General features: G+C 40.1%; 2 protein-coding genes and 1 pseudogene across 5 annotated transcripts; 1 reads left to right on the top strand and 2 right to left on the bottom strand.

The window, feature by feature from the left end:
* Positions 1 to 11,493, top strand: part of LOC122643782 — a 113,020-nt pseudogene extending 101,527 nt beyond the window's left edge.
* LOC122642010 (50S ribosomal protein L18, chloroplastic) lies at positions 1,530 to 6,698 on the bottom strand. 4 transcript variants are annotated; one of them, XM_043835386.1, is made up of 4 exons: positions 6,441 to 6,698; positions 2,215 to 2,376; positions 1,742 to 1,915; positions 1,530 to 1,564 (listed from the first exon to the last, which is right to left on the bottom strand). In XM_043835386.1, exons 1-3 carry the CDS (start codon positions 6,606 to 6,608, stop codon positions 1,766 to 1,768), a joined length of 480 nt encoding a protein of 159 aa, XP_043691321.1. In that variant the 5' UTR covers positions 6,609 to 6,698; the 3' UTR covers positions 1,530 to 1,564; positions 1,742 to 1,765. The 4 variants fall into 4 exon arrangements, with proteins under 4 accessions (XP_043691321.1, XP_043691320.1, XP_043691318.1 ...); XM_043835385.1 differs by having other exon boundaries at positions 1,756 to 1,951; XM_043835383.1 differs by having other exon boundaries at positions 1,742 to 1,951.
* A 252-nt stretch (positions 11,494 to 11,745) lies between the features above and the next one.
* On the bottom strand, positions 11,746 to 17,790 carry LOC122642011 (protein BUD31 homolog 2). The gene is made up of 4 exons (XM_043835388.1): positions 17,771 to 17,790; positions 17,457 to 17,565; positions 17,168 to 17,355; positions 11,746 to 12,116 (listed from the first exon to the last, which is right to left on the bottom strand). The coding sequence occupies exons 2-4, from the start codon at positions 17,548 to 17,550 to the stop codon at positions 11,961 to 11,963; spliced, it is 438 nt and encodes a 145-aa protein (XP_043691323.1). The 5' UTR covers positions 17,551 to 17,565; positions 17,771 to 17,790; the 3' UTR covers positions 11,746 to 11,960.
* Between the last annotated feature and the right edge of the window lie 4,106 nt (positions 17,791 to 21,896).

Below are 21,896 nucleotides of genomic sequence, written 5' to 3' on the forward strand. Positions count from 1 at the left end.
ATTTTTATAAATCGGGACCACAATGTGTCTCCTCCAATCATCTGGCATATTCTTTCTACTCAAAATCTTGTTGAATCGCTTGGTTAGCCAGGCTAAGCTACATAATCCTAAGCTCTTCCACACTTCGATAGGGACTCCGTCTGGGTCTGGAGTCTTGCCTACTTTCATCCTTTTTAAGGCCTCTTTGACTTCAAACACCCTGATTTTGTGTATATATCTATGGCAAGTGGTGTCACAATGAGTAATATAGCTCATAGGGGCAGTATTACTCAAAACATCCTCATTTAGGAGACTGCAGAAATACTCATTCCATCGCTTCATAATGTCTTTGTCTCTTATTAAAACTTTACCATCTTCATCTTTAATACATCTAACATAGTCGACATCTCTACTCATCCTTTCTCTTGCTTAACCTATCCTATAGATAGCTTTTTCCCTTTCCTTAGTGTTCAGGTTGTCATAAAGATCATCATATTTCCTCGCCCTAGCATTCCCCACAATCTTCTTGGCTTCATTTCTAGCATATATATAATGTTTTAGGTCCTTTACCTCCTTAGTCCTTTGCCATGTCCTAAAACTAGCTTTCTTAGTCTTAATGACTGCTTGGACCTCATCATCCCAACACCAAGACTCCCTAGGGGCAAGATGTTTATCTTTCGATTCCCCTAGTACCTCCTTTGCAACATTCTTAATACAAGCCGTCATCTCGTTCCACATCAAATTTGTGTCGCCTTCATCAACTAGTAGCCTCCTACGCAAGACACAAAAGTTAAGGGCCTCAATGGGCCCAGACCTGGCCGGGCCTAGAACTTAAAACATAAGTGACTTAAACTGTTGGGCTCAATGGGCTTCATGGCTGGCCCTTTGGGGGCCTAAACACTTACTGTCTCATGGGGCTTAAGGGCTGGACCTTTCTTCTCTTCAAGCTCCATTGACTTGCATCTCCCCAGGTGGAGATAGCAGTGCAGGAATTGGAGCATCCTGGTTCTTCTTGTTCTTGCGGAAGTATGTGAGATACTCCTTGCCTGTATCAACTTTCTGTGACATATTTTAAAGTAATCATGGAAACTTCAGGTTTGAAACAGAAAACAGGGCAAATTGGGGAAAAAATCAATATCAGCAGATCAGAGAGTCTGATCCACTCCAAATCCTCTTAGGGAGACCTAGAATGCCCCAAAAGCTTACCCTAATCTGATGGTCATATCCAACTCTGGTGGGGTATTAATTCAGACTGAAACAAGCTCTAAAAACAGAGCAGTGGCAGGGTTTAATAGGCCTTCCCAGATATGAATCAATAATAACAGATTAGTATGAATAACAGTAGGTGAATGAAGATTGATTTAACTCAACTCAGAGAAGAAATATAAGCACGGTAAGATCACTAGATGGAGATTCAAACAATACATGAATCGCAGAAAAAATAAGAGTATAAAAGAAAGGAATGAAAACTATTGCTTCCCACCAACAAGATCAGAATCTCACTGTGAAGGTGGGATAGAAACCTCCCACTCCCCCTTTTCTTCTCTTTCGTGTGTGTTTTCATGCTTGTCCAGAGAACAATGCCCTACAAGTAATTTAGAAAGATTCGTTAGTTATTCCTCTGTCTAATCAGACAGTCATCAAGAGACTGCTCGACACAATATTAATCAGAGGAATCATAAATGCTACAAAACTGCAAGCAACCACTTGAATGTGGAAATGAAACACCAAAAATGTAAAAACAATATAAATAATCGCTCACCTAAAAAAAGTGACCATCTAGTTCTCAGAATTGGAGGCCATGTTCTCGAGCTGCATCAGCGAGTGCTTCAATACGTCCATGGTAAGGGTAACCACCTCGATCAAAGGCCACCTTTGTGATCCCCTTCTCCAAGCAGGACTTGGCAATTACTTCACCCACCTTCTTTGCCACTTCCTGGTGCAAAAAGCTTGCTAAATTGAGAACTCTGCACTTATAGCTAGTGTAAATAAGAAAAGGACCACCAATCAAGAAGTGTAATCCACTATATTACAAGCAAATAATGGAAACAGATAATTAGCATTTGAGGTACCAATCAAGTTAACATTCACATAGAACATAGACTAATCCTCATCACATTGAAAGGAAATCTGAATTTGCAAGAAAACATACACATTACCAAACCCAACTCAGGCAATAAGAAAAATCAAATGGAATTCGTTTTTCTTGCCCATGGTTCTTATTAGCAAACTTACGATGGTGGGTCCAGAGGTATAATCAAACACCTCAGAGATGGGTTTCTGCATTGTTGAAGCCGAAGCAAGGGTATGCATCTTACTGTCGTCAATCACTTGGACATAGAGATGCTTGCTGGAGCGGAAAACAGACAATCTTGGCCTCTCTGGTGTCCCTTCCACCTGAGAAAGTAATAGAACAAAGAAAAGACAGGTTTAGCATCATTAATAATTAAGATCATAGAGAAATGTCAATAGGAAAAAGCATGAAATTGAAGAAATGGCCAAATGAAAATGACAAAACCAACCACAATGCTACGAAATGGTATTGCACTTTTAAAAACAACGAGAGGACAAAGAAAGGGTCTCTATCACTACCCAGAAAAATCTACATGTTTTATGAACTTGTCGTTACAAATTGGTCAAACAGGTGGCGCAGTTTTAAAAATAAACTTATATTACGAGGGAAACTAGAAATTCATCCTCCCATCCCATGGATCATAGTAAAATATGGTTCAGCTATCTATGCCTAGTCATCTAGTCATTATAGATAGTGACGATGACTCATAGCCACCTTACTTTCCTTATCAGTTCTCTCTTAATCTCATGTCTCATATATAAATAAGGGAGATTATCAGCGACACCCCCTCCGATAGCCCATTAAATTAATGCAACCCCACTAAGCACCAAAATATCAATTTTGGCCAAAAAACTAATGGAAAAGACCTTTTAACTGTTAATTAGTGATGTCAGGATGTTAGTATTTTTGTAAAGACAATTTTGTCCTTCCCATTACAACAACTAAACCTATCTTCTTCTTCCTCAGTCGAACGAAGAACACTTCTTTCTCATCTCTGCAACTCCGCCTTGCGCCGCTGCCCATCTCTAACCTTTGCACTCTTGCACACACGCACTTCGTCTCGCATCACCTTCTGCAACTGACCACACTCACCTCTCCAACCTACGGTTCACCTTTGCAACTCTGCTCCACGTCTTTGCATACACATTGGCAACCAAAGAACCCTGACGAAGCTCTGAAGAAACGACCTCACTCCGACCGCACTATGACCAGTGAAGTCACTCAAAAGCAAGAATTGATTGGCGAAGGCATGGAAGAGAGTGTTGGAGAGATTGATGGTAGACGAAGACAAAGTATGGACATGGAGACGTACCAAATGAGTGCCCTTCTGCTTGATCACGAACTCGTAATTGGAGGGTTTTGTGAAAACCCTAGCCGTGTGGTAAAGAGGGGAGGAGGAACCGAAAGAGGGGATTTGACCTTCGAGAGAAATGCTTCGAGTAGCAGGCAAGAAAACCGATCCGAGCCTGGAGTAGGCACCAACGAACTGCCGGTTGTCAACGTCGACGGTGGGATCACCGTTGGATCATCAATCAATGAGATAATTGTCTACCGGAGAGAAGGCGGAGGAAAGAAGGGAGGAGAATGATAGTTGAAGAAAGAAAAACAAGAGAAGATATCCTATCGGATAATGGGATATCCGTATCCATATGCAATTAGTTTTTGGATGGATTCGAATAGTTTTCAAATAATGCTTTTCCGAATACGGATACCCCTAAACGAATACAGATGCGAATCAAATTCGGATTTCCTACTATCCGTTTACATCTCTAAACATGGTAGACTAACCAGTACCATGTCTCACTAACCCTAACCGGCACCACTCACCATTAACCGCCACTGTTGCCTCTCCGCCGTGACCCCTCTTGTCGCTGCATCATCGCCATTGTGCCGCCACGACTCCTTGGTCGCTGCCCTTCTCCGCCGCGACCCCTTGGTCGCTTGTTCATTGCCGCCATAACACCATGACCCTCTACCTTGTCACGGCACCTCCCCGCTATGATCTCTTATGTCACTGCGCTGCCACCCATGTCATTGTCTAGTCCCTGCTTTCACATGTCTCTCTCCCTTGCTTCGGTTGATCTTCTTGCATCCTTTGTGATCTCATTGTTCGTTCAATGATTCAATGACGGAGGAAGTCAACAATGGTTATTTCCACAGGAAGTGGTGATGGTCATTTGGTGGGTTGTTCTGGTACCCCTAGCCATACTCTTTCCCTCCTGCCTGGTCCTATCAAGTTGAACGAACTGAATTACTACACCTGGTCTCGTATGTGTCTTCTCACTCTCTGTGGCAACAATTTTTCAGGTTACATTACTGGCACTACATCCAAACTGCTGACCCTGCAACAGCTGGATATAGGTTAGCAAATGATGCCCTTATTATGTCATTTCTTCTCACCTCCATGGAACCCACTACCAGTCTAAGCTTTGTTTTGCTCAACTCTGCCAAGGAACTATGGGAAGCGGTACAACAGACCTATGGTCAAACTGGCAATTATACTCAGATTTATAAGATCTGACAACAAGTCTGTGAAACTATTTAGAAGGAGTTGTCTCTTACTGCATATTATGCTGGCCTTCACACCCTATGGCAATAGGACTAAGACATCGAGATCGATAGATACTTCATCGAGGAGAAGCTCGACCAAGGTCTAGTCTGTATTTTGTTTGTTATCATTGACAACCAACTGAACGATGTGTTTACTAAGGGGTTGAATTGTAAGGTGTGTTTCATCCTATTATTTGCAAGTTGGGCATGTATGATATATTAGCACCAACTTGAGGGGGATGCCTAGTCATTGTCTAATCGTTATACATAGTGGCATTGAGTCATAACCACCTTACTTTCCTTATCAATTCTCTTGTAATCTCATATATAAATTAAGGGCCCTCTGTCATTATTGACAAGTCAAATCATTCACTCATTCTCTGATTCTCAACTAATACCAATAAGAAAAAAAACACAAGTCAAACCAAGGAAGAAATTTAAAAGAAAAAAAAATAACAGATAAAAGCACCAAAAGAAAAAAAACACACCAAAAAATTAATCAGAAAACTCATGCAATAAACCTTGACACAAACCCATATAACTTCAGAAGTCAGATATCTGCATCTTAAAATGGTTACTTTTCCTCAATTGTATTCTTCGTCCAACCTCCCAGTACCATGCCAGTTATCACATCTATAATGACTCTTATGATCGGTGTTAATTTTATGTCAGCCCATTGTGCTCCCTACTAGCATAACATCTACCATTGAATTCCCAGACTTCTAAGATTATACCTTGCACATAGAAATTTCAATCAAGGGTACAGCAGTGGTTGTAACTCACCTAAGAATGCCCATAAACCAACAGACTTTTCCTCACCAAAATCCATATCAGTTTTCCTCTTTGTTTTGCTTATGCTCAAATCTCAATTCATAGATGATGGTGTGATAAACTGAATCTAGAATGATTTCTTAGTCTACCCAAAAAGATCCCAAGATTCATGTCACCAGTCACCAGAATCTAGAATGCTTTCTTAGTCCACCCACAAAGATCCCAATATTCATTTTCAGAATAGAACTCATATGGCAATCCCAACTCTTGAGGAATTCCTCTTCTCTGGTTCCACTTGCTGTGTAACTTAGTTATGCATACCTTCACAGTGTTCCTAAAAATCTATTTCAAGGGGAACTGTGGACAGCAGCAAGAAAGTGGTGGGGACTATATCGACAATTGGTGAAACAGAGGAAAAGCACTGGCGCATCATGGGAAAGGCATGGACATAGACCAAATGGGATCCCCATTCAAAGCACTTAAACAACAATTTGAACACAACTCTCATTGATATTTTCTTATTTCTTTTTTTTTCCCTCTCATTTTTCATCTGGATAATCAATACATATTAGGAGGAACCAACTGGACTTACCCAGAAATAGGAACCGTGAACATACGAAATATAGGAAATCCACAATAAAGAAATCTAGGCAAACAGCAACAGATAGCAATGGGAGGAAAACCCAAAGGTAGAGCAACGCGGAGATGAAGGACGAACATACATACTGTAATACTGACCACCCCCACTCCCCAAAAAATAAAATAATACTGATCCAAAAATAGGGCATTTGAAATTGCTTTCGATGACAGAGCACTCAGTAGTCATTACATTAACAATTGAATAAAAAACCAAAAAACAGAAAAGAAAAGAAAGAAACAGAGAATATATAGAATTTAAGGCATACATAAACATGTAATGGGGAAAGAGAAGCAGAACAAGTTAAAACTATCAGCACATCATTATCAATAGACCAAATGCATCTGAATGATGTAATTTAAATTCAAGCACAAAAAGAAGGAATCAGTACTGGTTGAGAAGAGTTAAGAAGCAAGGAACGCCAAGAACCTTCTTTCTAATACGAGAGTGTCGAGCGACCCTGTTGTCTCCCCTGGTTCTAGCCTTGGCTACAATTAGCGGTGACGGAAGGGTTTGCGGTGCGACCAACTTGGATGGCAGAAAAAATTGTTGCGAAGACGCAAAAGCGCTGTGAAGGAAGGATAGAGAGTGAGACATGTCCAATGGCTTATGGGTTCCCTCTTTTCAGTTCCCTGATGCCTGAGCTCTCGCGTCCCCGATTCCTGGAACCTCGACTGTCCAAACTCCAAAATCGTCACCTAATCTTGTAGCATATATATATACTCCCTTATCTTTTCTGTGTCGCAGTCGAGGATCACCACGACATCGCAATCTTTCCATGAATGCCCTTGGTATTTCACTTTCCCCCTCCTAAAAAATTGTTTCCCCCCTTTCGAGGTCCTTCCAGCGCATCCTTTCGTTTCCTCTTGGGTTTTTTTTTTTTTTTTTGGTAAAATTCGTTTCCTCTTTGGTTATATGTTAATAAAACAGGTTGGATATATTTACCATAAAAAAAACAGGTTGGATATAGGATTTCAATAAACATACAAGTTTTTCCATTAGATCCGCAACTAGACCGCACATCAACTTAAGTTTTTTTGAGAATAGATAAGGCCCAACATTAGGGCTGTAAATGGATAATTAAAAATCTGAATTCAATCCGCATCCATAAATCCATTTAGAAAAAAATCCAAATATTTTAATAATAAAAAATTAAATAAATAATGATCTTGAAGGTTTTTACAGATTCAATAAGTTCTAGAATATGAGAAAAAGAAAATCATAATCTAAGGGTTTTTGAAGATTCAACAGGTTCTAGAATATGTAGAAAAAAGAATCATGACCTAGATATGGATCGAGAGTGCATTGTATCCGATAGAGGGAGGAAGGTCCGAGTTACACAAGGCAGAGATGTAAACAGATTATAAAAAATTTGAATTTGTTTCGCATCCGAATCTGTTAGAGGTATTCGTATTCGACCAGAGAATATTCGGATCCAATCACATCTGATCTGTATCCGAGCCAAATCAGATCCGTTTACAGGCCTATCCAACATCATGCCAGAGTAAAATTTGGTGTTAACTTAGGGGATCTATGTGCTTCCTGGGCTGATCTAATAACTTCCATTGGTATCCAATTTCTACAGTTGAAAGTGAGATCATTGCGAGCTACCCACAATGACCAGACTGGCTTCCTTTATTTGTTGGTCATTGAACCGTAGAAATTGGACACCAATGGAAGTTATTTGATCAGCCCAGAAAGCACATAGAGAGTTCCTCCTCGCAACCGTTGCCCCCAAGATCCCCCCCCCCCCCACCCCCAAGTTAACACAGGCAATCCTTGCACCACTCGTTGGCTCCCACCTCCAACGAATTTTGTTAAATTGAACTGTGAAGCCTCCCTGAGCAAAGATTCAGCAGTTGATGGTCTTGGGTATGTTATGTGTAACCATCTGGGTGAATGTAAACTTGCATTCTCGGAACCAACTGAATTTATGTCCATCTTGGTGGGGGAAGCTGCTTCGGTCAGGTCAGGTTTGCTTATGTGCATTGGAGAATGTTTTGACAAAGTCCAAGTAAATCTAGATTATCTCATCAATTTAATTACCAACCCCTTGAAGCCAGTTTCCGCTGATCGTAGTGCCTATCATCAATGATATTCGTTTTTTAGCTTCTGCGTTTTTAGAATGCTCTTTCAGTCACATTTCTAGGGAGTCCAATGTTGTTGCAAACTCACTAGCCCGAAAGGCCCTGTTGAGTTCATGGAAGACAAAGTGACAGATTTCCACTCCTTGGCTCCAAGATCTTTGTAATTTGGATGCTTTGGCTTCCCCACGATCAAATTCTAAAGGAATATATCTTTTACCAAAAAACAAATTTGGAGTTTTGATATTTTCCTAAGCTTAAAGTCCTCCTTTGGCGTTGTTGCTCTAAGGCGATTAACGTTAATCAACTGTTGTTTAGGCGTAAACTTTCCCCAACCCCTGACTACCTTTGTCAAAACTATCACGAGACAGTTTTGCATGCCCTTATGGAGTGCCCCTTTGCGACCTACTGTTGGAGGGCTTTGCATCTTTAGATCGATGTTTCTGACTTTTCAGGTTCTACCTTTATGGAATAGATTTTATTCCTTCAGCATCGGTTTTCTACTGTTCCAGATATAAGGGACACCACGCTACTATGAGTCTCCCTCCTTTGGGTAATCTAGAAAGCTTGAAATCATTCAGTGTTATAACTTGGGTCTCATCTTCAAAAGCTAACCATTAAGGAGAGGGTGCCCAAGTACCTATTAACCCACCCACATCCCCTTTCATATCCAATGTGTGACTATTTTTTCTACCTTATACATGGATATCCCAACATCCTTGGGGATTTTGATGTTATGGCAGTTGAATGTCTCTAAGTTAACTCTTCTTTCACCAGCCCATCTTCTCGCATCTTGGATTGTATTGTAACTCGGCCTCCTATTCTAGGGCTTGAGTACAACAGTGCATAGAACTAAACAAATAATGTTGAAAAACATAAACAAATGATTCAGACACAAGAATAAATATCTCTGAACCTCCCAACCAGTAATTCAAAATAGCAGCAATATCAGGAGCAGCTAGAAGAGCAAGTGCTAAGGAAGGTCAGTAGATCGATTCCTATCACATGTGTGAGTGTGTGTATATACTATATAGTGTGCCCCCCCCCCCCCCTCCCTATCATTCCCCCCTAACCCTCTAGCGTGCGTGCGTGTAAAGTCCCCTTGAGCAATCTCTTTGATAGGTTAGCAAAAAAAAAAAAACAACATGACATTAAAAAAAAAAAGTGAAATTTATGAAACATCCCTTGAAAATGAGCCTATACTCAGATCACCCCCAGTATTAGAATCCTATACTCAAATTAGATCCTACCATTAATTAACTGATGAAGTAAGCTAGTTAGATTTTTTGAAAATCCTAAACTACCCTTGAGAAGAGTATAATTACTATTTTATCTTTAGATCTAAAAACCCAACATTTACTCTCTTTTTATCTTAATTAAAATAAGGAATCGGTCCTTCTTCCCCAAATTGCTAAACCGAATGGGAAAAAAGAAACCATCTTCTGCTCTCCAATAAAGAGAAAATGTATTGTAATAGACTTTAATGGTGGTACATCCAAGAAGAAGAACCCAGAAAACAAATCAGGGAAAACTAATAGTTTTCCTTCCATTTGCTTTCAACTTTTATTGGTGCTTTCTGAGGCGGATTTTGATCCTCCTCTTGTTCTTCCGCTCTTGTTCGGTTTCTTTGCTTCTTCTTTTTTTCTTGTTCGTTGTTCCAATTCTCTTCTTAAGCAATGGCATCTGCAGATGTTGAGTTCCGTTGCTTCGTTGGTGGCCTTGCATGGGTGACCGATGACCAGGCCTTAGAGAGGACTTTCAGTCAATACGGCGACATTATTGAAACAAAGATCATCAGCGATCGTGAGACTGGGAGATCCAGAGGTTTTGGTTTCGTGACTTTCCGCGATGAGCAATCGATGAGGAATGCTATTGAAGGGATGAACGGACAGGATCTTGATATGATTATTACCATTGGAACCATGCCCACCTCTCTGTTTCTCGTCTTTCCCTCCCAAAATGGATTCCACCAAGTGATCAGCTTTGGGAACTTCCTTTCTACCTGGCTCTATCTTCTTAAGTTGCACTCTTGAATCTTTTACCTTCTCATCCACCGAAAAATTTTCTTTAATGTCACTGAAGCTATTTCTTTGGAAGGCAACAGATGACAAAGAAAACAAAAACGTAGAGCAAACAAGCACGAAACAGAGACCCAATAACCCGACTATGATCGATCTCAAAGCTCATGTCTTGTCTTCTCTCGCTCCACCAATGAACAAGTAAAGCTTCAGATGGAGAGAACGAAGCTTCAGGGCGAAGTAGAGGCAGTGGGCTATTTTAGGTTGAAGATGAAGGAAAGGGTACTATTGTAAATTTAATTCTAATGATTTAATACAAAGGTAAAATAGTCATTTTACATCAATAATTAACAACAGATTAACACCGTTAATGTAGAGGGGGTGATCTAAGTATTTTCAAATATGAGGGGATGATCTGAGTATCGACCCATTTTCAGGAGGTGTTTCGTAAATTTCCCAAAAAAACACACAAATTGTTACCAACACTTTTACACTACAACAAATCAAGCAAAGGGAAGAGTATAAGGGATGTCCCTTATGACACAAAGAACTCCGAGGACCGTGACCAAGGATGCGGCGTGATGTGGGTAAACGCATTGCCAGGGTAGACCGAGTTAGTTTGGCGTAGTTCGTACCAGGGTTGTGTGACAGCAGCAATAGTGAGGCAAAGGATGTGTTTTTTTTTTTACCTATGCCGCCATAAGGTATTGGGAGGGGGCGGGTTTGGGATTCGTTGATGGGGCGTGTGAGGGAGGTTGGAGTAATCGAGAGAGATGGGGGTGGAAGCAGGGAGAAATGGGGTTAGGAGAGAGAGATGGGGAGTAGAAGCATGGTAAGGGTCAAGAGGTGAGGGAGGAAGCAAGGAGGATCGAAGGTAGGCTGTGACTACTGATAAGATTGGAAAGATGAAAGGCCGAGAGCAATGGGGGTCTGAAGGGCTCCACGCAACCTCAAGGACAGGTCTTAAGGTGAATCGGGTGTTGGAAAGAGATAAATAGGGGTGGACAAAATGGGAAGAGAGGGCAGAGAGGGAGTTGGTGAAGGGGGAACATGTTGGAGGGGGTAAATGGCAGCTAGGTACTCAAGGGACGGGAGAGAGAGCTGAGAGAGTACAAGTGGGGAGGAGGAGAAAGAGAATCGCGAGGTGGGGGCAGAGAGAGTTGGGGGGACAGGAGAAGAGGTGGAGAGTGGCTCATGGGAGATAGAGATGTCACGAAAGAAGGCGGAGAGAGAATCGAAGGGTTGTTTTTTTCCCCTTAACATTGCCCTCTCAAGAGGAGGTCTTGGTAATGGGGGAGGAGTCAGAGGTGGGGAGTCTAACCTGGGCTGAGCAAGGGTTTCAGGATGGGGAAAGTGAGGAAGAGAGAGTTGAAGGTGTGAGATCTCCAACCCGAGAGAGAGCGAGGTTATCAGTAGCATCAGTAGCTTCTAATAATGCCTTGTTAAATGCACGCTAAACTGTCAACTGTCAAAGAATTCTAGAGTCCTTAGACCTGATGTCTTACCATAAACTCACTGTGATAAGGTTGTTTGGACTCTGAAAGTCATCCATGAAATGCAAGCTATCTTAATTTGTCACATCACACTGGGAAACAAACAATACAAGACGAAATGGGATCTTTTGCACAAAAATTAAAAGCTAGTTTGTGTTAGCTTTTTCCAGAATTGTGCAGTTTTAGAGGTTTCATTAGGAACAATGTTGGATCAATACAAATAAAGTTATATCCCAGGGATCCAGGGAGAGCCCTCTGCTTTCATACAGTAAAAAGGGAATCAAACTCCCTGGTCACACAATCAGATTACCCCAGCCTCAAGTGTCCGTTGATACTTGAACACAAAAAGGTGAATCAGTCTCCACTTGCACAACCCCCACAACCACAGTGCACACATTCTATGACTTTCTCTTCCCTCAGATGTTTAGGAACTCTGCACACGCAGGTGGTGTTGAAGTTGTGATCCCGTGGCTGTATGCATCGTAGGCAGCAAAGGCGTTCATATCCTGACTGTAATTGGAAAAACAAAAAAAGACAAAGTAAACCCAGTCAGCCTATGCTACCCTTAAAAAAATCTTACAACCCCACTGGATAGAAGCTAAAATAAAATGATGTAAACTCGCCAATTAGATTTATCCTATGGATGGTTCATGGATGCAACTTCATTATATCTAAACACGTTTATTTTTAGGTGACAAGCACATATGGGCATTAATCTACCTTTTATGTGGGGGAATATGCAACTAGATAGTAGATACCCAAGATAAGTAGGCAGATTTGTAGATGATTTTGAGACAATAGATAGAACCAAAAAGAAAAATAAATAAATAAAAAAATCTGTAAATGAAAATGTGAGATGTGAAATGAAATTTGCTGAGCAACAGAATCCAAAAAATTGAAAAACCTCTACAACAACAACAACAAACTCAGCACCATCCCAACTTAATAGAGTCTGCTACATGGATCCAAACAGAACAAAGTAGGGAAAACAGAGTTATTAAAAAAAAAAATGAAAGATAGTAAGAGGAAGTAGACACAGGCCAGCTCGGCAAGAGAAACTCAGCTAAATGGGATTCTGCAACATGAATCCTTGCTCTCCAATAAGCTCTGTCCGAGGTCATACTTGGTACAAGACCTAGGCCATTCATGTCCTCCCTCACCATTTCCCCTATGGTCATTTAGGTCTACCCCTAACTCTTTTAGCTCCTTCAATCGGAATCATATCACTTCTCCTGACTGGGGCATCCCTAGGTCTCTGTTGAATATGGCCATACCACCTCAAACTTGAAAAACCTCTACTTCTTTAAATGTTGACTTAATTGGATGTTTAGTTTTTTCAATAATTTGAACCTGTGGTTTGCTGAACTTCCCAATAGAAGACCTAAATGTTGCTCGTCTCGTTCTTTCAGCTTTCATGTACAATGTCAGAGATTCTTGTCTTCATAAAACATTCTTGTCAATTCTAGCCCTGCCAGCCCTGCTGGTGGCATTCTCCTCAACCATGAGATTACATGGCAAGACTCAAAATTAAGAACGTGCAAGTAAGGCACAAAACACTGGGTGTTTTCAAAACCTTGGACCAACGCAAGGTCACTTATGGGTGGTAGACCAACCCTAGCCCAGCTGATTGTTTTTTATCCCCAATGTATAATTATGTATGTTAAAGGTGAATAAAAAGCACCAGCTGGGATTTGAGCTAATGTACGATGAGTAACCAGGCTTGGTCCAGCCAACCCTTACCAGGCCGCCTGCATAAAAAGCACAAGCTGGGATTTGAACTCATGAACAATGAGAAACCAGGCTTGGTCCAGCCCACCTGCGGTGCTGGGAAGAACTAACCCTAACCCAGCCCACCTGGACTCAGCCAACCCTTACCCGGCCTGCCCAAATTTCTTTATCCCAAAATGCACAAGTAATTTGGTTATTGATCAGGAAGAAAAAAACATCAGGTGGAAATCAAACAAGATTACAATGAGTAGAAGTTCTATAGGAGAATCCAATTTCATGTGTAGAGCAGTATAACTTTGTATATATACAAAGTTATTAGCATTAATTGCATGTAAATCGGGCTCAGGCCTGGCCAGGATAATCCAATTCCATGTGTAGCCAGTAACTTTATATACATATAACATTATTCGTATTAATTATGTAAATCATGATCAGGCCTGGCCAGTCTGAGTCCGAGACCTCAAGCCCTAACCCAGCCAAGCTGAAGGTCAAGCTGGGATTTTCCAACCATAGAAAAGTCCAACCCAAGCCCGGAAATTTTCATGGACCTGCACTCAGGTTTTTGGGCCCAACATGCACCCCTAGATGAAAGATTATTGATCAATAACAGAAAAACAATGTAAATGTTTGCCAGGCTCATAATAAGATGATTGAGACAATGGAATTTGAGACTGCTAATCTATTGACCACTACTTTCATCAGCAGTTTTCACATTCAAAGTCCCTAGTTGAGAATTCAGCAAATGAGTTCGTGGTCGGCAGTTCAGTTTCCCTAGCTGTGTGACCTTAGCCATAAAATTTTCTTGCAATAGCCATTTCAGTTTTGTGACAAAAATTAAATCTGCAGATAGTTTTCTCATTCCATTCAAAACCATTTTACCCGTCTAACTCTTCATTGAATATGTAAACGTATAGTTATGATAAGCAAAAAAATATATATAAATCCAAATCAAGCAAGACACATCAAAACTCAAGCACATGTACTAAAATTAAGCTTCTGCCCGACTATCTAAGCCTACAAAAACACATGAATTTAAGTGTTTTTTTTTTGTAGTTCAAAAACTAATCATGTTCCTCTGCGCTTCAAATTTGCACAATGATCTTCAAATCCTATTGCAACTATCATTTTTCCAGTCCTGTTCAGCAACTATCATTTTGCACAATGATCATCAAATCCTATTGCAACTATCATTTTTTCAGTCCTGTTCCTGTTCACCAGAACTAAAAACCTATTTGTCTAACTTTGGCTTCTGAATCATTTTGGGAACATGATCATTATAGCCCATCACCTTCCTAACAGTCCTCGAAATAATTCTATTTCTCTTCACAAGTCCTTCCCATGCTGATTACCAGCCTCAATTACACAGTTTCTCCATCTCTTTAACTTCTGGAAATAGAGTACTCTTCTTCAAGTGTCCTATCGCCCTTCAAACAGCTGGCTCTGTTTTTGTATTCGCTCATCTCCTCCCTTCTGTTTACCCTATCCACCCAAACAGCACAACCACCACCACGAATAATAATAAATATAACTCATACTTCAATTACACCAAATGCCCAACTCTCTGTAGCAAAACAGTTCATGTCTACCTCAGTAGTTTCAAGGCCCTAAACCTCCCATCTATGTTTACAGTGCCCTTCCATTTCCCATCCTCATCATACGCAGATCAAGCACATCACCCTCTACCTTTCATGCAAAGTATCCCAACCTTCTAGTAGAATAACAAAATGATCCTTATCCCCCTTTGGGAAGTCCAATAACAGACTATATTCCCCCTGTATTATGCTTCAGCATCATTGACACTACATTTCTTCCCATGCTTTGCAACTTTCTTATTGGGTTATTAGAGTGCAATTGCTCTAAGGGGGGAAAAAAACAGCTATCCGATAGCAAAGTTATCAAGCAGACACAGTTAATTCGCTTCCTCCTCCTTGACAATCTTCACAAAGTGAGACATAGCCACTAAGAACTAATGAATCTCAAACTTTTTGTTCCCTATGGATAAGATTCCTCTCAGCTATCAAACAATCCATCAGTGAATGATTGCAACTAACTAAACGTGGCTATCCATCCCCCCCCCCCCCCAAAAAAAACAAAGGAATATCAAAGCACATTATTGATAGGTCATGTAAAGTGGGACTGTATCCCGTTAGCATGGTACTAAATCTCGTTTCGTTTCGGTGTTTCGGTGATGAATATAAATCTAAATAGAGCACCGAATTACAGTTAATTTACAATTTCGTGAACATTGCATATTTTCAAATAGGTCAAATGGCATAGCATAAAATAGGTCAAAGTTTCGCTCTGGGCCATATCCATTCACCATGGGCTTTGATCTTGGAATAACCTGTTTAGAATTTAGCGTTTGGGTCATAGTTGTCAAGGCTTCACCTAGGTGTTCAGGCTCTTTCTTGGATCCAAGGCGGTAGCACGCCTTGTTGACATTCACCAGTTTACGTTGATTTATGTTATTGCTTTGTTTTTTTCTATTATGAATACGCTTATATTATATCCTATGCTTTGTTTATTATATGTTGGTTTTCTCATATTAAGTAATTACTAAAGTAAATATATCATATTGCATTTATATGGCTTCTATATTGCATATAAACATATTTATATAAAATTATCAATGCTATATTACATATTCAAATATTGCACGCCTAGGGTGCTCAGGTGAGCGCCTTGTTGCCTAGGCACCCCTCCAATGCCTTGGGCCGCCTAGTTGCTGTGACAACTAAGGTCTGAGTTCAGTTATTCAGATCTTATTTAGATAGCATCATGAAGCTCATGCGTTATTTATGTTGTATACATGGATCTTTTACAATCAAGTACATACATCCAAACCAAATCCATATTTGGGATTCACTTGGATTTCTGGTTAGCTATGGATGCAAGTAAGATTCATACCTGCCAGTGAAAAATCCAATCTAGATTCAGATCCATACAAACCAACTCATTTGATGCCTACACTTAGTTAAGAAGTCATGTACCTACAAAACTGGTGTGGTATTTGAAGGCCAAGATTTCCAAATCATTCTAGACCGCTTTCTTCCGATCACTTTTGGATGATTCAAATCGTTAATTAAGGTAACACAAGACCTCTCAGGCTCAAAACAAGACCCCAAACATTATAATAAGGCATCCATTCATCATCAATGCGCATAACTCCAGGAAAACAACATGAGGTGTCTAGAAAGTGGCAAAATAAAATTTCTGAAACTCAACACTATAGAGAGGGTATGCCTGTTCATGGATAACTGAGAGGGTGCACACTAATACAAAGATCTATGCCAATGGTATCTAAAATTTTACACGAGGATAATTGAGACCATGTCCTATCTATCCAAATGGCATTATCCTACCACGTGCGACAATAAGGTGGGCCATAAAGGAATTCCTTCCAATGTATATCATAGGACGGGGACTTTTTAGATGCAGTCAACTTTTCTGGTGGGTTTTGGCTGGGCAAGGAGGGGTATCCGTTGGTTGGTTGGACTGGGGAGCTGCTGCCTAGTGACATGCCTTGCCTTCATTTTTCCTCGTTTTATTATACTTTTCTGTTCTTCTTGCCTCTGTTTTCTTGTCCTACTAATTCTTATTGCAAATGAAACTGCACCGCCCCCCCCCCCCTGTCCCACCTCCCTCCAAAAAAAAAATAACCTCAGTAACCAACCAATATGTAATGCCTTGAACTCCCATAATGGATTCGAAGTAATTGCTCAGATAATAGGGGACATGGAACAGAAATGACAACAGCAAGTATGATATGCAGTGGTAAGGACAACAAATCACCACCCAAAAAAACATTACAAGAAAAAGATGCGAGGACAAACCTTCTTCCATTTTGCAATTAGATTGCGGTCAGCATAGCCTTGATCCAAACAGAACTCATAAAGTTCCTTAGATATTTCCTTCCTTCGGTAGTAAAGATCATAGATGTAGCGGCTCTTCTGATGTGCAATTTTGAAAATTGGCCACAATCCTTCACACTTTCTCTTACCATCATGTGGATCATTTTCGGCTGTCAAGCAAGTACAAAATCACACAGTTGTAAGTACTTGGAGGTTCATAAACTGCAGTAAATAATGCCATTATAATGAGAAACAAATGGAAGAGACGAACCTTCTCTCATTTTACCCTCAAGCTCACGAAGAGTAGGCTCAATCAACTCCCATCCATTTGGATATTTGACACGGCTTGTCTTTACCTTCGGCATTCTTTTACCTGCACTCTCAGCAAAGGAATATTACAGGTAAGATTTAACAGATATGAGTCTGACCAAGTAACTCCTTCAATCAAACCTCACTCATTTACTAAAGGTCTAAGATCTAGAGAAACATGGCTTGTAGAGTTGAACCAATAGGATAAAAGGAGTATGAAAACTTTATCACCACACTGGAATCATTTTTAACTCTAATGGAAAAAATGCTCCGTGCCAAGGACTATTTGATATGCTCCAACAATTGTTTGGGCTACAAAATGAACAAGAATATAGACAAACACCTGCACGTATCTTAGGGTTGCAAGGCATTGAGAAAAAGACGGGTTGAAGGATGGATGAGGGAGAAGCGAGTCCAAGGATTTGATAAATCATTACATACACCAATGCCTCACGGGAGAATGCAGTCAATGCATTGCTCTCAGATGGACATAACCATAGTTGTCAAGGCGTTAGGTGATCCAAAGCGTTTGAGGTCCTTCCTAAGCGCTTAGGCGGCCACTAGGTGACGCCAAGGTGACCAAAGCGTTTCAGTATTAGCACTCTAGTCCAAGTCAAGATCATCCAAACACTCTTTCAATTATTGATTTTTAGTATGAGTAATTTACACCTAAAATTTTAGTGACTCAGCTAGGTATGATCTAGAATTTGATTTATAATACCCATTGCACAAAAAAACTACTATTGAAAATGCAAGGTTTCCCTCTCTGCAACACCAAAACTTAACAATGGAGACAAAGAACTCTCTTGAAGCTTTCTTGATTTCTCAATTGATCGAATCCCCTTTCTCAGGATATCAGTACTTAAAAATAACTGCAAATCACTCACATGAGCATGTGGCCTAAGTGGAATCAGATTTATCAACACAACCCAAGGCCATGCCTCTATCCCACCCCTTCCCTCCCCAAAACACCCAATGTACAGTTTAGACTTATCAGTACTGGGTTCTGTATGACTATTGTCAAAAATCTGGCAAAAACTGTTTGTTCTCATCCTCTTTAATAATATAGTTCTTCTTGGTTTCATCAAAAAAAAAAAACACCCAATGCAGCCTATACCTTTGTTAGCAAATCAACCTAAGACAAGAAAGACCCCCTGGTAACCAAGGCAGCTGATTTCTGTAGGTATTGTGTTGGGTGAACCTAACTATGTTCAAGTTTAGTAGGAATGAAACAACCCACTCAACAACTAGAAAACAGAGAAGATAGGTCACATTACCTATATTAATATGGTGTGGTTCAGATTTTAGGATGGAATCTAGAATCACAATGAAGTTCTGAAACCACAGTAGTAACCTGGATCAATTGGGTGGAACGAGGAAGACTCAGAAGTTTAACAGATTCCATAAGTTTAATGTAGTTTCCAGAAATTGGATTATTCTGGATTTACCAAACACAACCCCGAGGTTGTATTTATGAGTAAACACTTTCAGAAATTAAAAAGGATAACGAATGGTGAACTAGAAGGCTGAAACAAGAGCTGTAACTTCTCAAAGATTAAGAAAACTGGGCAGGGACTTCAACAACAGTATAGTCCCACCCTGGTGACTTTCTCAAACCTAAAAATATTATGTTTCCTGTAACTCTAGTTGGTGCAATAGGCCTGCAACTGAATATTTCAAGTAACAGAGCAGTTGTTTGAACTTGTAATATATGAAAGATTAACCTCAGGCTTAAGACCAGAAATCAATAGATATTATTTTAACTATGAAGTTCGAATGGAAACCAAGCAACATGGAAGAAGATAACAAAAAAATGCACAAAGGTAAACACCAACATCGACTCACTTTTTGGAGATTGCAGGTATACACTAAACTTGGTTCACTGCTGATCCAACTTTCTCTCTAGTTTTTCCTGCAAAATCAAATCCCATCAGTTCAAGTTAGAAAAAAAAATTGCAAGAAAAAATCATAAGACATTGCAAGGAATCGTATGGTATTTTTTGGGTTTTTAGGGTTCCCCCGCAACCCTGCGATCTTCTATTTTTGATGCAGAGAGAAAGTGAGATAGAATCAGAAAGTTTGGCTGGGTTTTCTTCTTCGTTTCTTTTCTTGGGTTTTGGATTTTCCAGTTTCAACAGAGTGTTTTTTTGGAAATTTCAGGCAGGGGTTTTCAGAGAGAAATAAAGAAAGAACGCAGGGGAGGGGCTATTTCTTTTAGGGATTTTTTTTTCTTTTCCAGAGAGAAATAAAGAAATAACGCAGGTTTTGGATTTCTTTTTCTTTTCCATGGAAGAAACCCTATTCAGGGTTTAGAGATTCTGCTAGAGATAGAGGGGAGAGAGAGAGAGAGAGAGAGAGAGAGTCACCTTCGTTGTTGTCAAGTCCAGTTGCAGAGGGGGTCGTGCCAGAAGAGGAAAGCTGATGTAGCAGAAGGTTGTGCGGAGCTCGTGGAAGAGAGAATGGCGTGAGAGGAGAGACACTCATGAAGAGAGAATGGCTATCGGGAATAGCTTTTTATTGTTCTTCCTTTTGATCTTCCATTTGGGCGGAAGAATCGAACAAGCTCCAAATTGGTGTTTCTCAATTCCTGACCGTCATCATTTTTCAACCGGTCCAGTGTGTGAGAACAAAAGATTGGACCATGTGCCAAACGTGTTTTCATTCTATATGCACTCTCGTAGAACAAATGAACACCAGAAGTATTCTCCGGGAACGTTACCCACCATGCCCTAATTTGCCTCGTAAGTTGCATTCTTTGGTGTGTAGAGGTTTTTGTGTTTTGTATATTCATTAATAAATCTTACAATTTTTTTTCGGTATAGAGAGCGCTACCTGGTTGTTGCGTGCAGCTCCTACACCTAGACACAGGGTTGCACGAAATAACTACCACAACGATCATTTTGTGCAGTCTTGTGTCTAGGTTGGAGCCGCATGTGACCAAGTAGCGCTCTTTTCCACCCCTCTTTTTATACAAATTTCATGATAAAAGATAGGTTATATTATGGTCAAATGTTGGATGGAACAAAAGTTCCTTTCAAATATCATTAATACCCCTTAAGTCAATCACAAAGTCTACCCCCAAATTTTATTTAGGCTCTATTTCTTTCAACGTAAAATATTTTACTTGAAAATTTTTATTGCAAAAATTTTCACACATTGGAAAATAACACTTATTTGGAGCCAATTGGTTACCATGTATAAATTCACTTATTAACATATATTACAGGTCCGTAATATGTATGGTTTTTTTCTATTACCACATATTTCTTTGAAAGTTAACACAGACTAATAATATGTTACATTATTGAAACAAGCCATCCAGATTCTCTACGGTGCGGGCTACCCCAATGTCTATGCTACGTAGATACAGAATCGTGTATAATGACCACCTTACCCCTACTCGAATGCCTTGCTCAGGTAGGGGTAAGGCAATCATTGCACATGGCCCTATGTCTGCGCAGCACGTGGTCATTGGGGCAGCACGCTGTAAACGATCTGGATTGTGAAAAAACAGAGTAAAATACAAAAAATTGTACCCCCACCCCCCTCTCTCTCTCTCTCTTTGCACTTTAAAATCTTTTCTATTTACCTTGGCTGTAGAGGTAATGAGGAGGAGGAGCACAATTTACACATGGTGTGTGCCTTTTTACGGAGCTATTGTTGATGGTAATTGGAAGCTAGAAAAGGATGAGAAGCTAGAATTGATTAAAAACAACATGAATAATCTTCTGATCATGGTCGCTGCGCGGGCAGGCTACAAAGTTGTGGTGAATTATCTTTACCCGATCACCCTACACCAATTAACAGAAGCCCATCAAAAGAAAGAAGCAGACCACAACAGTACTGGTGAACGTGAAAAAGTTAAAATTCTTATTGGACTAATTTTTAGATGTCCGGGTGGGGTGAGGTCGTCATTTCCACCCTCCCTATGAGAGGAACCTACGAACTTAACCGGCAGGAACCTGAGAGGAGAAAATTTTCTAATTTTTAGTGAGATGTATGATAAGTAATGATCAATAGACTCCAAAATTCATCTTTCGAGTTTTAAAGTAACCACTTGAAAGAAAGTTGGCTTTTGTTATGTGCCTAATGGAGCTCACTCTAGAGTATGGGCATTAGATTGGGCTAGGATAGTATAGGATATGTATAAGTCTTGATTTAATGCGTTCCATTAGCTATGGTGTTTTTTGGTGAATCCATCAAGTACATAACACTATCTCACTCAAAAAATTTATTTATTTATCTTTTGTAGGAATGTTTTTGATCATCTACAAAAATACCCACGATTAGTCATTACCGTGGATAATATGAATTGGACACTACAAGTACTCTCAATGAGGCGTACTACATTTAAAAGTTCATTATCAACGAAAAATGTTGGGAACTTGGGATATTATTTCAT

This window comes from Telopea speciosissima, chromosome 10, assembly GCF_018873765.1.
Source record: "Telopea speciosissima isolate NSW1024214 ecotype Mountain lineage chromosome 10, Tspe_v1, whole genome shotgun sequence".
In the NCBI taxonomy this organism is placed as follows: domain Eukaryota; kingdom Viridiplantae; phylum Streptophyta; class Magnoliopsida; order Proteales; family Proteaceae; genus Telopea; species Telopea speciosissima.

Bases quoted from the DNA above. Each gene is read 5' to 3' on its own strand.
- LOC122642010 (XM_043835385.1), bottom strand. From the start codon at position 6,608: ATGTCTCACTCTCTATCCTTCCTTCACAGCGCTTTTGCGTCTTCGCAA. The intron at 2,377-6,440 runs GTTCTTGGCGTT...TTACTTTCTCAG, and splicing joins ACTCTCGTATTAGAAAGAAG to GTGGAAGGGACACCAGAGAG. The intron at 1,952-2,214 runs GTAAGTTTGCTA...ACTAGCTATAAG, and splicing joins ATACCTCTGGACCCACCATC to TGCAGAGTTCTCAATTTAGC.
- LOC122642011 (XM_043835388.1), bottom strand. From the start codon at position 17,550: ATGCCGAAGGTAAAGACAAGCCGTGTCAAATATCCAAATGGATGGGAG. The intron at 17,356-17,456 runs GTTCGTCTCTTC...CTTGCTTGACAG, and splicing joins TGAGGGTAAAATGAGAGAAG to CCGAAAATGATCCACATGAT. The intron at 12,117-17,167 runs GTTTGTCCTCGC...TTCCAATTACAG, and splicing joins TAATTGCAAAATGGAAGAAG to TCAGGATATGAACGCCTTTG.